This window comes from Neoarius graeffei, chromosome 18 (genome assembly GCF_027579695.1).
Source record: "Neoarius graeffei isolate fNeoGra1 chromosome 18, fNeoGra1.pri, whole genome shotgun sequence".
NCBI lineage: Eukaryota > Metazoa > Chordata > Actinopteri > Siluriformes > Ariidae > Neoarius > Neoarius graeffei.
Window position 1 is genome coordinate 58,105,694 of NC_083586.1, and position 15,826 is coordinate 58,121,519.

Here is a 15,826-nt window from a genome sequence, read left to right on the forward strand (position 1 = left end):
ACTTAAAACCTGACCAACTCGACAGCACCGTACTTTACTACATCCACCAACGCTGCATCTCAGGAGGAATTAATTATCCGTCTAGTTTAGTTTTTCATCTTGTTAATATTGCTTGTCTAAAATTCTCAAATAAGCCATGTTATCTCCCCCCCCCACAGACACACATATTTTTCTCCTTAACATGGTCACCTCCTAATTCCCGCCCCCCAGTCATACAACAGCTACCAACCAGGGCGGGTGAAGGCGATCACGTGATCCCAGCCAAACCACATTTTAAAACTTTTGCTCATGCTCACAAAGCGCTATCCGCCGTCTTGCGCATACACAAGCTCACAGATACACAAAATTGGACGTCACTGTGATTGACAGGGGAGAGAGAGAGACTATGCCCATCCTCCTGTTACCCCGCCCAAGCACACTCTTACCCGTCCTCCATTCCTGGCTGTAGGTACAGATGGGCATGCACTGGTCTCAGTCTTTGAATCACATGAATACACAACCTCTGGAACATCTGCAATCCAAACGCCACAGGAATTAGCGTGTGGTGAAGATTTCTGAAACATGGCCATGTTTGAGGCGTAACAGTGATCCCTTATTTGACTGGTCAAGCTGAATGATGTTTAAATCCACTCACCTGTCGTACGATCTGGTTTGGGCACTTGATTAAAATCTGCATCGGCCACCAGTTGTCATCAGCCATTCGATCCAAAAACCACTGCGGCACAGGATACGATTAAAGCAACCGGAAACCAAACGGCCTCCGACATGATAACAAGGACTGGAGTTCTCATAAAGGACAAGAAAGAAATATTACACTGGAATAATCTTATTTATTCGATCCACGTTCACTGGATATGAGCAATCGCGTGCTCCGATTGGCTACTCTACTACTAGGATATCGGCTTATATACCATGAGTAGAGAAAAACAAAATGGCGGAGCGCATCAAGTCAGATATCACTTTATCATCAAGGATTTAAAAGAAACAAATAGCTAAAAGAATATAGCTTTTTCCCCCACCCCCGAAATCTCCTGTTCCACACTCCAGTCCAGTTGGTGGCAGTAACGCACCTTTAAGTTGGTTTGCCAATCAGGCAAAAAAAAAAAAAAACGAAGAAGAAGAAAATGGTGGAGTGTGTTGGTGAACCAACCAAGGACGAAATAAAAACTCGACTCGAAGAAAAAAACAAAACCCAAAAATTACACACACGCAAAAAAAAAAAGGAATAAAAGTATTTGATGGTAAGAATGTATTTTTTTTCCAAGAACTATTATTATCATCATCGTATTTTTCACAAATTGCTCCTGTCATTTCGCCAGTTTGTTTACATTCTAAGCGGAAATGAACTTATCGGACGTTTTGTATCAAGTTTTTATTATTTATCGAATTTGCAAAAAATAACAATAAAAATGCTCTGTTTCTCAAAATCCAGTGAACGTGGATTGAATAAAACAGTTATTCCACTCAATCTCATCGTACACGGATTACAGCCGATTATCAGCTCATGCAACCGGCGAGTTGGTCTAGTGGTTAGCGTGTCCGCCTCTCGATCGGGAGATCATGAGTTCTACTCACGGTCGGGTCATACCAAAGACCGTCATTAAAAAAAAAAAAAAAGGTACCTACTGCCATCTGGCAAGGCAAGCTGCAATACAGATGTGAGTGGGGAGTCAAACTCTCGCGGTTACCAGAGGACCCGCCCCCCACTGTAACCCTAGTTATGTAATAGGTGAGAGGCCGAGGGCTACAGAGACTGGTGCCGCATGGCGTGGGACTTTTGATCAGCTCATGTACGACTCGATTTCGTGGAATCACTGTTAATCGACTTTCTCGAGATGAATAAAAACAATTACTTGTGATTAATTATTAGCTAAGGTTAGCCGATTACGTCTACTGTTCTTGCGCATCATCTGATATTCCTATCATCCATTCACCTACCCATCTACAACCCCAATTCCAAAAAAGTTGGGACAAAGTACAAATTGTAAATAAAAACGGAATGCAGTGATGTGGAAGTTTCAAAATTCCATATTTTATTCAGAATAGAACATAGATGACATATCAAATGTTTAAACTGAGAAAATGCATCATTTAAAGAGAAAAATTAGGTGATTTTAAATTTCATGACAACACCACATCTCAAAAAAGTTGGGACAAGGCCATGTTTCCCACTGTAAGACATCCCCTTTTCTCTTTACAACAGTCTGTAAACGTCTGGGGACTGAGGAGACAAGTTGCTCAAGTTTAGGGATAGGAATGTTAACCCATTCTTGTCTAATGTAGGATTCTAGTTGCTCAACTGTCTTAGGTCTTTTTTGTCGTATCTTCCGTTTTATGATGCGCCAAATGTTTTCTATGGGTGAAAGATCTGGACTGCAGGCTGGCCAGTTCAGTACCCGGACCCTTCTTCTACGCAGCCATGATGCTGTAATTGATGCAGTATGTGGTTTGGCATTGTCATGTTGGAAAATGCAAGGTCTTCCCTGAAAGAGACGTCGTCTGGATGGGAGCATATGTTGCTCTAGAACCTGGATATACCTTTCAGCATTGATGGTGTCTTTCCAGATGTGTAAGCTGCCCATGCCACACGCACTAATGCAACCCCATACCATCAGAGATGCAGGCTTCTGAACTGAGCGCTGATAACAACTCGGGTCGTCCTTCTCCTCTTTAGTCCGAATGACACGGCGTCCCTGATTTCCATAAAGAACTTCAAATTTTGATTCGTCTGACCACAGAACAGTTTTCCACTTTGCCACAGTCCATTTTAAATGAGCCTTGGCCCAGAGAAGACGTCTGCGCTTCTGGATCATGTTTAAATACGGCTTCTTCTTTGAACTATAGAGTTTTAGCTGGCAACGGCGGATGGCACGGTGAATTGTGTTCACAGATAATGTTCTCTGGAAATATTCCTGAGCCCATTTTGTGATTTCCAATACAGGAGCATGCCTGTATGTGATGCAGTGCCGTCTAAGGGCCCGAAGATCACGGGCACCCAGTATGGTTTTCCGGCCTTGACCCTTACGCACAGAGATTCTTCCAGATTCTCTGAATCTTTTGATGATATTATGCACTGTAGATGATGATATGTTCAAACTCTTTGCAATTTTACACTGTCGAACTCCTTTCTGATATTGCTCCACTATTTGTCGGCGCAGAATTAGGGGGATTGGTGATCCTCTTCCCATCTTTACTTCTGAGAGCCGCTGCCACTCCAAGATGCTCTTTTTATACCCAGTCATGTTAATGATCTATTGCCAATTGACCTAATGAGTTGCAATTTGGTCCTCCAGCTGTTCCTTTTTTGTACCTTTAACTTTTCCAGCCTCTTATTGCCCCTGTCCCAACTTTTTTGAGATGTGTTGCTGTCATGAAATTTCAAATGAGCCAATATTTGGCATGAAATTTCAAAATGTCTCACTTTCGACATTTGATATGTTGTCTATGTTCTATTGTGAATACAATATCAGTTTTTGAGATTTGTAAATTATTGCATTCCGTTTTTATTTACAATTTGTACTTTGTCCCAACGTTTTTGGAATCGGGGTTGTACCTTATCCATTTATTTAGTGTTTACCTGTTAAATATTTTTAAGTCTTGCTGCGATTAATAAAATGATATTTTTCTACATGAACGAACTTAAAAAGAATCATAATTTCCTCCATTACCATGCGACGATAGACGGTAGAAAATTGGCCTGAGGTGCCTCATTAATTTAAACAGCTACGTTATTTGAGGGGGAAAAAAAAACCAACATAAGTAATAAAAAGTAAGAGTTTGTACCTCACATGCTGCCTGGCTGTTATTAAACTGTTTAGTAAGAAGCTCAATCCACTGCAGCATCGTGGGCTGGGGACGAAACGAAAACATTACACGCAATTCAAGACAGGAAATGAAGCTAGGAAAGAAAAGAAAGACAACTCGAATTATTCACCTTTTCCTTTGAGTGAATGAACGTCTCCAGGACGAACGACGTGCTGAGCTGTGATGGACAGAAGAACACGACAAACGTAATTAAGTAGAAGAATCTCATTAAATGACATTTAAGGAACGGAATTATTTAAATGAAGCGTGTTAGACTCCAGGATCAGTGTTTAACGCTCCCGATTTGGTTCATTAACCTTAACAGAGCGTTTCGGAGATGGAGGAAAAGTGTGTGAGAGACGCCTGAGGACGTTATTACCTTGGCGGTCATGAGTGAGACAGCTTTGGGGTCGGGTAAAGTGCTGGGGATGCTGCTGCACAACTGCCACATGAACCTGCACACAAGTAAACACGGAGATATGAGAGAAGGGACTTCAACCAGAGTCGTGGAAAATACTCGTTTCTGATTGGCTGGTGTGCCTCCGGACGAGATCTAACGATTCGGACATGATCTCCAATGACTTTCACTGCGATTAAATTACATTAACAAGTTTGCTCGGTAAGAATTTGCCCAAAATATATGTTTCATTGAGCTGTAAAATTTAGGGGTGTGGTTTTAGATACTAGATGCTGAAAACAAAAAGAAATTACCGTATTTTTCGGACTATAAGTGGCACTTTTTTTCATGGTTCGGTTGGCCATGCGACTTATACTCCGGTGCGACGTATATATGTTTTTTTTTTTTCACCGCGGAATAACTGGAGCTGATGCCGAGTCTGACGACAGCCATGCAGAAGAAGAGGAAACGGCGCTTCGTCTGCCGCTGGAGTTGGCAGAGTTGTTCAGAAGCGACACCGAGGATGAGGAATTCAATGGATTTGCTGATTTGGAGTGAAATCATCAGCTTGATAAACTTGATTGACCTGTGTTTTATTATTAATGATAGGCCTATAGTTATTTAAATAAGTTATGTAATGATTTTAGGCAGTGCTTAATTTGTGAAGTGGGAGGTCCCGGAACGCAGGAGGTGGGTGGGTCCGGCGACTCAAAAAAAAAAAAAAAAGGCGGGGGGTGGTTTAGTTTAACTTTACGCACACGCGCTTATTGTGTGTGTAAAAAATAAAAAATAAAATAATAATATCAGACATTATGATCTTAGAAAACGCTTTAGTGACAAACAGTTACAGACAGTAATACAGGGGCGGTCCTGGGGGCGGTCCGAGCGTGGGCGCGAAAAAAAACGGTCCCAAAAAAAAAAAAAAAAGGTCCCCCAAAAAAAACTCCCGAAAAAAAAAAACAAGACGGGCGGGGGGGGCGGGTGAACATTTTGGATGGGGAAGCCCAATACCAAAGTTGCGCAGGTGACGTCATCAGTGTGTGTGTGTGCCTAACTTGTCGTAGCCCCATAATATGCACAATCCCGCCAGCGGAACACTAGTCATCAAAAAGACTTTACTACCATAGTACTACACTACTATGACATTACACAGAGTCTTAAGTAATACATTACGACTTGATCATTGCCATTCTGGTAACAGCAAATTTATAACGGGCCGTGTCCGCGACGTACAACACACGACGAGAAATGTTTAAACGACCATGTAAAGCTGTTAACATTCTGTTGGGTAATACAGAGCCCAACGCGGGGCGGCACGAGCGCAGGCGCGAAAAAAAAAAACGGTCCCCCCCCAAAAAAAAAAGGTCCCCAAAAAAAAACCCCCGAAAAAAAAAACAAGACGGGCGGGGGGGCGCTGGCAGGGGGTTTCGCCTGGGGAGTAAATCACTCTAGGATCGCCACTGCAGTAATATGTCGTCATATTATGTTATAAAATATTATTTTTTATTAGGCTATATATTAAATTATATATTAAATTTATCTTCTAAAATAACAGACTGTACTCATATCACAACCGGTTTATTTCACCACTGGAGATCAGATCACACAAGACATGAGTTAAATGACTCAATTTAAGGATTTAAGTAGGGTATCCATTCCCCCGGAGGCTGTTGCGGCCATTCCCTACTCGGATTCTGGCGGACTGTTTGCCGAGTGACCGATCCATTGACGGTAAACAAGGATCGAGTGGACTTCAGTGGCGACTATGATATTGAATTAATTCAACAAAGTGTAAGTGCAGGACAAATGTGCTGTACGTGTTGCAGTAGTACACATTATGCAGGCGTGTTTAACGTTAGCAAGACAGCTATTATATTGAGTAGTGGAGCTAAGGCTAACATTTGACTTGCCACAAAACACCTGCATAATGTGCACTACTGCAACACATACAGCACATTTGTCCCGCACTTACACTCTGTTGAATTAATTCAATATCATAGTCGCCACTGAAGTCCACTCGATCCTTGTTTACCGTCAATGGATCGGTCACTCGTCAAACAGTCCGCCAGAATCCGAGTAGGGAATGGCTGAGCGTAGCTGTCAGTCAAATACAAGTTAGCCAATGGGAATGCATTCCTGGACAACCCGCCCACACGTGAAGTTTGTGCCAAAACTGCAAGCAAAAAGTCAGGGAGCGCAAACGAGAAAGCTGGAATCGCAACCAAAATAAATTACGCCAAACAAAACTGAGAAAGACGCGGAACAAAAATAAAAGGTTTCTGAAGAGTAATAGACTGATATTTTGCACGATTACACGAATAATTTGTTTGCCAGTCTAAAAAAAATTGACTTTTTTTTTGGTATTTTGATTTATCGTTTTTGTTTGATATTTCAAAAGTATCGTATGAACATTTTGGCACAAAATTGATTCCATAGGCCTTTTGCCAAGCTTCGAGAAATTCGCCCAAAAATTGTGAGAGGAGTTGATTTCAGAAGGAAAACACACCTTGATGAAATTGTGAAAGCACAAAGTTGTCAATCAAGCGCTGTAACTCTGGGAAAATGCGACCGAATTGAACAAAATTACAATGTGCGCATTACCGACATATAACAATGACTTTTGCTAAGCTTTGTGAAATTCCTCCAAAAATTGTGAGAGGAGTTGATTTCAGAAGGAAAACACACACATGAAATTGTCAGAGTATAATTTTGTTAATCAAGGGCTGTAACTCTGGTCAAATGCGACCCAATCCTCTGATCTTCAACGCGAGTATACAAGGCACTGGATAAAAGAGGATAAATAAACGCCTGCAGAGCTCAGCGTCCACAGTTAAACTCCAAACTTTTTTAAAACGCATTTGATTCAAGACCTAAACTTCGCTTCGCATCATGTTTCGTCTCCGTCCTGTGTGTTAGTTCCTAATATTACTGTATATTCTGATGGTCTTATCATTAATGTAGGACTTACCCAAAGTAGGTGTGCTCAAAAATGTTCTTGTCCTGGAGGAACTGCATGTTGTCGTGCCAGATCCACTGTGACAAAAGAGACACACGCAAAGAGAAAAAAAGTGCAAGCATGAAACAGCTTCTGAATGTTTTGTGAGCAAGTGGTAAGTATTGGACAGAGTTTAGGTGTGTGTGTGTGTGTGTACCTCCAGAAGGTCAGGAGAAACATCGAAGCTGAAGTCCTTGCCGTTCTCCTCCTCCGGTTCCACACGCTTATAGAACAACATGTAGGCACTGTGCGTCTGAAAGGAAAGGTTTTTCAAGTGTCAGATATTGCCGGAAAAAAAAAAAAATCAAACTGAGATATGTACTTAAACTATCCTTAATAAGCACCCGGCTAAAAATGAGACGCGTCCCCATCCCCCCCCCAACCAAAAGATTGCTTCATTTTACAGAAAATATTTAATATGCACCAACGAGTCGTTGTACGATTGCAACGATTCACGAAGGCACCGAATCGTGAATCGATTCAGACCCTTTGATTCGATTCATTGCGATTCGATTCTGCAGCTAAACATAAAGGACAAACAAACCTCAGATCTTAAACTTTCATCTCATCCACTTTATCCTGTTCTACAGGGTCGCAGGCAAGCTGGAGCCTATCCCAGCTGACTACGGGCGAAAGGCGGGGTACACCCTGGACAAGTCGCCAGGTCATCACAGGGCTGACACATAGACACAGACAACCATTCACACTCACATTCACACCTACGCTCAATTTAGAGTCACCAGTTAACCTAACCTGCATGTCTTTGGACTGTGGGGGAAACCGGAGCACCCGGAGGAAACCCACACAAAAAGGCCCTCGCCGGCCACGGGGCTCGAACCCAGGACCTTCTTGCTGTGAGGCGACAGCGCTAACCACTACACCACCGTGCCACCCGATCTTAAACTTTAATTAATGAAATCCAATTGAAATTTGTCTGGAAAGATGAAAACTTTCCAAAATCCTGACCAGGGAACAGGATATGGAAGTGTAATAAAAGGCTTAAAACAAAATATATTAAATAAGGATATTTTGGCAACTTGAACTGATGAATTCTTGAGCACAGGACAGTGAGGATCAGTCACTCTCTCTCACAAACACCTTCCTCTTCAAAGAGAGTTATTTAATATTTACGCATATTCATAACCGTCGGAACTCAGCGACATGGAAAACTCAACTCTAACCGATAACAGGTAAAGGAAATCACATCAGTCCGTTTTAACCGCCCTAGCGTACCTGGTTTCGCTACTTTCGTAACGCTTTCCGTTTTCAATTCAGCAGCACTTACTTCGTTTACACTACCGTTCAAAAGTTTGGGGTCACGTTGAAATGTTCTTATTTTTGAAAGAAAAGCACTGTTCTTTTCAATGAAGATCACTTTAAACTAATCAGAAATCCACTCTATACATTGCTAATGTGGTAAATGACTATTCTAGCTGCAAATGTGTGGTTTTTGGTGCAATATCTCCATAGGTGTATAGAGGCCCATTTCCAGCAACTCTCACTCCAGTGTTCTAATGGTACAATGCGTTTGCTCATTGCCTCAGAAGGCTAATGGATGATTAGAAAACCCTTGTACAATCATGTTAGCACAGCTGAAAACAGTTGAGCTCTTTAGAGAAGCTATAAAACTGACCTTCCTTTGAGCAGATTGAGTTTCTGGAGCATCACATTTGTGGGGTCGATTAAATGCTCAAAACGGCCAGAAAAATGTCTCGACTATATTTTCTATTCATTTTACAACTTATGGTGGGAAATAAAAGTGTGACTTTTCATGGAAAACACAAAATTGTCTGGGTGACCCCAAACTTTTGAACAGTAGTGTACATCCATGTTGCATTTTTGCTTTAAATGATGTGCGAGGTTTGTAGTTGACCCTCCTTTAAACTTCACATCAACATAACGTGCGGCACGTCGCGATGTCCTTCGTGCCCGAAACATAGCCAAACTTTCAATCTAAGATGAGACGAAGGATCGTTCAGCTTGGCTTCCGCCATTTTGGTGCCCAGCAACGGCGTTGCCATGTAAAGTGTCGGCTACTCTGATTGGACAAGAGCAAGGACGCAAACCAATCAAATTGCACGTTTTATACAGAAGCGAAGCTGTGCTCTATTCCAGCCGATCGATTTAACAATGCAAGTGTAATGGTTACGCGGTACAAGTGCGTTTATAAAATCAGTAAAAATTGAAATAAAAAACGTTCCCGAATCGAACCGAAAATACAGCTACATGGATCGATAACCGGTACAGCAGGTACAAACTCGATTTTCGGTGCACTGTGGTGAAAATGATGCTAATATCACAACTTAGACGATTCAGAAGGTGCTCAGAGGATATAAAAGATCTAACGGTTACACTAAGTATTTCTAATGTTCAGAAAAATAAATGATAGTTTTATTTCACTGCAAATATCATATCTTATCCATACACGCGTTTACGCTTTTTGTTGCTGGAAACCATGAAGGAAAAGCTGTGAAACCTGACACGCTAACCCGAAGGTGTACAAACTTTTGCACTCCAGTGTATTAAATCGTCAGGACTGAAATCAATCCTTTCAAATTCATGCCGTATTTAAAATACAACAGGTAAAAAAAAAAATAAAAAAAAAAAAAATTAAGAGACGTAGACAGATCCGCACCTTTTCAAAAGAAAAGTCCATGAACTTGTCTGTCACCGAGTCGTACGTCTTCGTCTGGAAAGAGCAAAAAAGTTAAACAGCTCATTCAACAACGTTAAACATCAACACGTACACTCACTGGCCACTTTAATAGGAACTTGTTCTTGATTCTAAAGATCCCCATTCTTGGCTGTTCGTGGAACCCAGTCTGCTGTTGCTTTTCTGCTCACCACGGTTGTAAAGAGTGATTATACGAGTTACGATATCCTTCCTGGCAAAAAAGCTCGCACCATGAATCTGTCCATTTTCCTCTGATCCTCTCTTATCAACAAGGCGTTTGTTTCCACCGACAGAACTGTCGCTCACTCACTCACTCTATGTTTTTTATTTTTTTCGCACCATTCACAGAGACTCGTGTGAGAAAACCCCAGGAGAAACCTCAGCAGTTTCTGAAATATTCAAACCAGTCCATGTGGCTCAAACCAACACCCAGACCACAGTGAAAGTCAGTCACACTTCACCGTGAGATCACAATTTTTCCCATTCTGATATTTAAACATTGTTAACGTTAAAGGAGAACTGAAGTAATTTTTAAACTTGCTTTATTTCTTAATTAACGCGTTTACGTTTTCGGTTTTAGTAACCTTATATCGTGACTCGTATTGGCAATTAAATATTATACTTATCGGCCTATTCGGTTTTTAGCCGTGTTGAATTGAGTTTGTTTGGTCCACGGCAGGCGTCGCTTATCCGCGCGATCTTCATGAGACTTGTGCGAGACTTCGAAACGTCAAGTGTCAGCGCCGCCATTTTGAAAACTGTTTTCCAAACGAAGTATTGCACAAAAAAAGAGTTTGAATGACGATTACTGCCGACTTTTTTCAAACTTTCCTGATTGCTATCAAAACAAACAAAACTTCCAGCTTGATTACATCAGCATTCAAAAGAGGGCGCGCGCGTCTTTTGACAACCCGTGTCTGAAATCGCTCCCTACTCACTATATAGCGAGGACGCCATTTTGTAGTGCTGTCCGAAACCTTAGTGAGGATTATTTACACCCTATATAGTGCACTCAAAGTATCCCACAATGCATCACGAAAATCAGCGTACAACGATGGTCACTAACCAAAGCAATATATCCCATCATGCATTGCGGTCGCGCTGAAAGAAATCAAATTAAAAGTCTCAAATGTGATTTAATAAAAGGCAGCAGCAAAGAAGAAAGAAAGTATTCAGGCTTGATTTAAAAGAACTGAAAGCACTTTGTATTGATTAATGTGGGAAATGCGCTCAGTATAATATGGATTTATCACAGAAACACACGCATGGATTTATTATTTTGAACGAAAACCCACCAGCCGACTGATCCGGCACGTTTTAATTGTGCGACAGTAATGACGTAAATACCAGCGTGACGGAGTAGTGTCCGAAAGCGTTTGTTCGTTTTACCAATGAGCTCACTGTATAGTCCTCTATACAGTAATTCCCTATATAGGGAGTAGGGAGCAGTGAACGAGTGAGCGATTTCGGACACAGGGTTTGATTTCCGCTGTACGTTTTACTTCCGTCCTACAATGTCTCGCACAGGTCTCAACGAATCTCGTTTACGGCCGTCGCTTTGACATATGGACTGATATATTACAGAGCGTATTTCACACACTCATAACTCGCTCTAGCAGCGACAAAACAGCGATCAAACATGCATTCTGATATTTAATAAAATGAGATAAATAGAATTCTGATAAGAAAAAATTTGCCTTCAGTTCTCCTTTAACTGAAGCTCTTGATTGGCTGATTAGATAACGACATAAAACAGCAGACAGATAGATGGATGGATGTTCCTAATAAAGTGGCCGGTGCGCATCTATGAGAGAAAAACATCAGCGATCGTATACCGTCATCTCTCCTCCGAAACACTCGGATGCCAGCTGGGCTGAATCGAAGGGCTTCACTTCGGCGTCGTTAAACAGGTACCTGAGATTAAAAAGGATTAGTACGATCACTGCGCTAATGAAATAACGCTAGCTGTTCACTATTAGCCACGTTAGCGCGCTGCATGCGTCTCGCTCTTCCTCACCACTTATTGTTGCGGTAGGCGTGGGGGTTGACGATGTCCCGGATGAAGCTGTAGTAATGGCCGCCGTCCGCTGTGCCCGTGTGCACCGTCACGCCAATGAGGTCGTACTCGTAACTCTCCACCTCCTTCCCTTCGCTGTCGTCACGGAAACCTGATGGGGACACAAGAACATGTTACATTACGGTCATTTCTAGACTACATACCGGTATATGCATTTTCTTTTCTAGCTAGTCATGTGACGTGTGTGTGTGTGTGGGGGGGGGGGGGGGGGGGGATCCAAAAGTTTGGGCACCCTGACTGAAAATGTCTGTTACTGTGAATAGTTAAGTGAGCAGAAGATGAACTGATCACCAAAAGGCATAAAGACGACACATTTCTTTTCCGTGTTTTCTGTAAGATTTGTGTATTATTTTTGTTTTGTACAACTGGAGAGTGAAAAAAGAAAAGGAACACCATGCGAAAGTTTGCGCACCCCAATACATTTGCGTTCTCAGGTCACTTTGACCAAGGTTCCAGACCTTAATTAGCTTATTGAGCTGTGGCTTGTTCAAATTCTTCCTTAGGAAAGGTCAGATGATGCAGATTTCAAAGCTGTATAAATTCTCTGACTCCTCAAACTTGTCCCCAAGATCAACAGCCATGGGCTCCTCTAAGCAACTCCCTCGCATTCTGAATAATAAAATAATCGATGCTCACAAAGCAGGAGAAGGCTACAAGAACGTAGCAAAGTGTTTTCAGGTAGCTGTTTCCTCAGATCGTAATGTTATTAAGAAATGGCAGTTAACAGAAACAGTGGAGATCAAGGTGAGGTCTGGAAGATGAAGAAAACTTTCTGAAAGAACTGCTCGTTGGATTGATAGAAAGGCAAATAAAAAAAAAAAACCTGTTTGACTGCAAAAGACCTTCAGAAAGATTTCGCAGACCCTGGAGTGGTGGTGCGCTGTTCTACTATGCAGCGACACCTGAACAAATATGACCTTCATGGAAGAGTCATCAGAAGAAAACCGTTCCTGCGTCCAAGCCACAAAATTCAGCGTCTGAAGTTTGCAAATGAACATCTAAATAAGCCTGATGCATTTTGGAAAGTCCTGTGGACTGATGAAATCAAAATAGAACTTTTTGGCCACAATGTGCAAAGGTATGTTTGGAGAAAAAAGGGGGCCAAATTCCAGGAAAAGAACACCTCTCCGACTCTGAAGCATGGGTGTGGATCGATCATGCTTTGGGGTTGTGTTGCAGCCAGCAGCACAGGGCACATTTCATTGGTCGAGGGAAGCATGGATTCAAATAAATACCAGCAAATTCTGGAAGCAAACATCACACCATCTGTAAAAAAGTTGAAGTTAAAAAGAGGACGGGTCCTACAATAAGACGATGATCCAAAACACACCTCAAAATCTACAACGGAATACCTCAAGAGGCCCAAGCTGAAGGTTTTGCCCGGGCCCTCACAGTCCCCTGACCTAAACATCATTGAAAATCTGTGGATAGATCTCAAAAGAGCAGCGCATGCAAGACAGCCCAAGAAACTTGTAGAACTGGAAGCCTTTTGCAAGGACGAATGTGTGAAAATCCCCCAGGTAAGAACTGAAAGATTATTAGCTGGCTACAAAAAGTGTTTACAAGCTGTGAGACTTGCCAAAGCGGGTGTTACTGGGTACTAACCATGCAGGGTGCCCAAACTTTTGCTTTGGGGCCTTTTCCTTTTTTGTCATTTTGAAAATGTAAAAGATGAAAATAAAAAATTGTTTTTGCTTAAATATAAAGGGAATGAGTCGTCTTTAACTTCATGCCTTTTGGAGATCATTTCATCTTGATTAACTGTTCACAGTAACAGCAATTTTGACCAGGGGTGCCTAAACTTTTGCATACCACTGTGTATAAATATATATCAAATTTTTTTTCCCCAATTCTATTTCTCGAATCTGATTGGTCAGAAGGTGTTGATTAATTCTCTCTAAGAGCAGCTCGGTCTCCAAGGCAAGTTGTTGTAAATTAAGGAAAGGAATGTTTACAGCTGCTACAGTGCAAGTGACAACAGGAAGTGACGAGTCATGGACGTTCCACAACATTAAAGGTAACTATAAATGGATAAAATTTTTTTTTTTTGGAATAAATTACATTTCATGATTGAAGAGGAATAAAATACATATTCGGACATGCTGTTATAAGAAATAATCAATAGAGGTCTGCGCGGGTCGGATTTTTCAGTCCCGCTCCCGCCCGCGCCCGCATTGTGCAGTCCCGCCCGCAAAGAATTATGATTTTCAGTCCTGCTCCCGCCCGCACCTTTCATATTTTGTCCCGCTCCCGCCCGCAAATCCCGCATGATGCAGACGTTCGCGTTATTTCTCAGGAAAGTTCTTGTCTTGACACAGCGTGATGGTGCACCGCCCCCTACTTTGAGTGGATTTGAGCATAAATATCTACAGCTCACGTTCGTTATTATTTACCTTGTTTCTGAATTCGGAAAGTTGAAATGGCAGCATGTAGACCTAATAATAATAATTATTTAAGTAGGCTAATCATTTAAGTATGCGCTCTCCCGTGGTGCGTCTCCTATGAATAATTAGTGTGAAAGGAGAGATGGATCGCACTCTTGAACTTTATTCTTTTAGTTACATTTCTTTTCAGTTGTTTTTAGCAGCAGCAGAAGGAGACAAACGTTTCGGCTGTTGCCTTCGTCAGCGTCTCTAATAATAATAATAATAATAATAAACAATAAAAAAAAAGACAGGCGAGCACGTAATTCCAAGTGGAAATTTGGTATATTTATTGTTCAGCCATACAAAACATTAGGCTAACCCAGTTTACATTTGTAAAGCATTTCTAACTAAAATGTCCGATTTCAGGACTCTTGACTTTTTAACGGTAAATGTACCTCTTTTTAAAGCAGCACTTACTTTTGAAGTACTGTGAGCTTCAGTAAAGGAGCTCTGCTCTTCTGCCATGATCGGAGATCTCAAACACGGAAGAGGAAAGGAATCGGAAACGTACGAGAGTTATTTATCCTCTCCTGGATCAGAATCAGAATTCTGATGACCAGCTCATCTAAGGTGTCATTGAGGCATCATGTTGGTGTGGGTCACTGGAGGCTGGGTGTGAACGGCGAGTCATTAGAGTGATCAAAGGATTTCCCGTTAGGGTGATCAATGGCAAATTTAAGAAGCCATTCCTCACTCAATCTGGCAATCTGACTCTCTCTGCAAATTTAGGCATCTTAAAATGTTTTTATTAATGCCAAATAAAATATCCAGCACAAATTATATATGATAGACATAAATTAATAATTTATAAATTTTATTTTAAACACGTTTTTAGTTAGCGGGACTGCAGCTTATCACCGCTCCCGCCCGCATATGTGCACTCCCGCTCCTTCCCGCGCCCGCATATGTGCACTCCTGCTCCCGCCCGCGCCTGCAATGAGCTTTCAAAATTTGTCCCGCGCCGCACTGCTTTGCGGTGGGTCCCGCGGGACTCCCGCGGGAGTGCAGGGCTCTAATAATCAACTTCAGGGAGGCGAGAATAACTCGAACCACTCCGTCGTTGATTATTTTCCAATAACAGCCTGAGTGTTTAGTTCCGTACACGTTCTTGGAATTATTCAGTTCAGATGTGGTACGTAATCTGATCAAACTCAGAGGTATGTCACTGTAGACTCAAAGCGAGGTGATGGGACTGAAGCATACCCTCCTTCCTGTCTCCTTTGGCCATCAGGAAGTCCTCGGTGTAGGGAGTCATGTCGAGGCGAAGAGGAAAGGAGAAGTGCGTGTTCACTTTCTCCTTCATCATCGTCACCATGTTGAACGTATAACGCATGGTGTTGAAGCTCAGGATCCGTGGCAGCTTCTTAAAACACGCTCTGTGGATGAAGAGGGAAAAAAAAAAACAAATTGCACCTCAAGCTTTGCTGATGAAGTTCTGAGATTGATAGACGGC

General features: G+C 41.9%; 1 protein-coding gene across 1 annotated transcript in view; it reads right to left on the bottom strand.

Annotated features, from left to right (window-relative positions):
• usp34 (ubiquitin specific peptidase 34) overlaps window positions 1-15,826 on the bottom strand; it is a 179,338-nt gene that overhangs the window by 36,381 nt on the left and 127,131 nt on the right. The window contains 11 exon segments of the mRNA XM_060899081.1: window positions 426-511; window positions 635-715; window positions 3,784-3,849; window positions 3,935-3,982; window positions 4,184-4,259; window positions 7,170-7,234; window positions 7,354-7,449; window positions 9,832-9,885; window positions 11,706-11,784; window positions 11,888-12,038; window positions 15,577-15,749. Coding sequence (XP_060755064.1) covers window positions 426-511; window positions 635-715; window positions 3,784-3,849; window positions 3,935-3,982; window positions 4,184-4,259; window positions 7,170-7,234; window positions 7,354-7,449; window positions 9,832-9,885; window positions 11,706-11,784; window positions 11,888-12,038; window positions 15,577-15,749 — 975 coding nt within the window.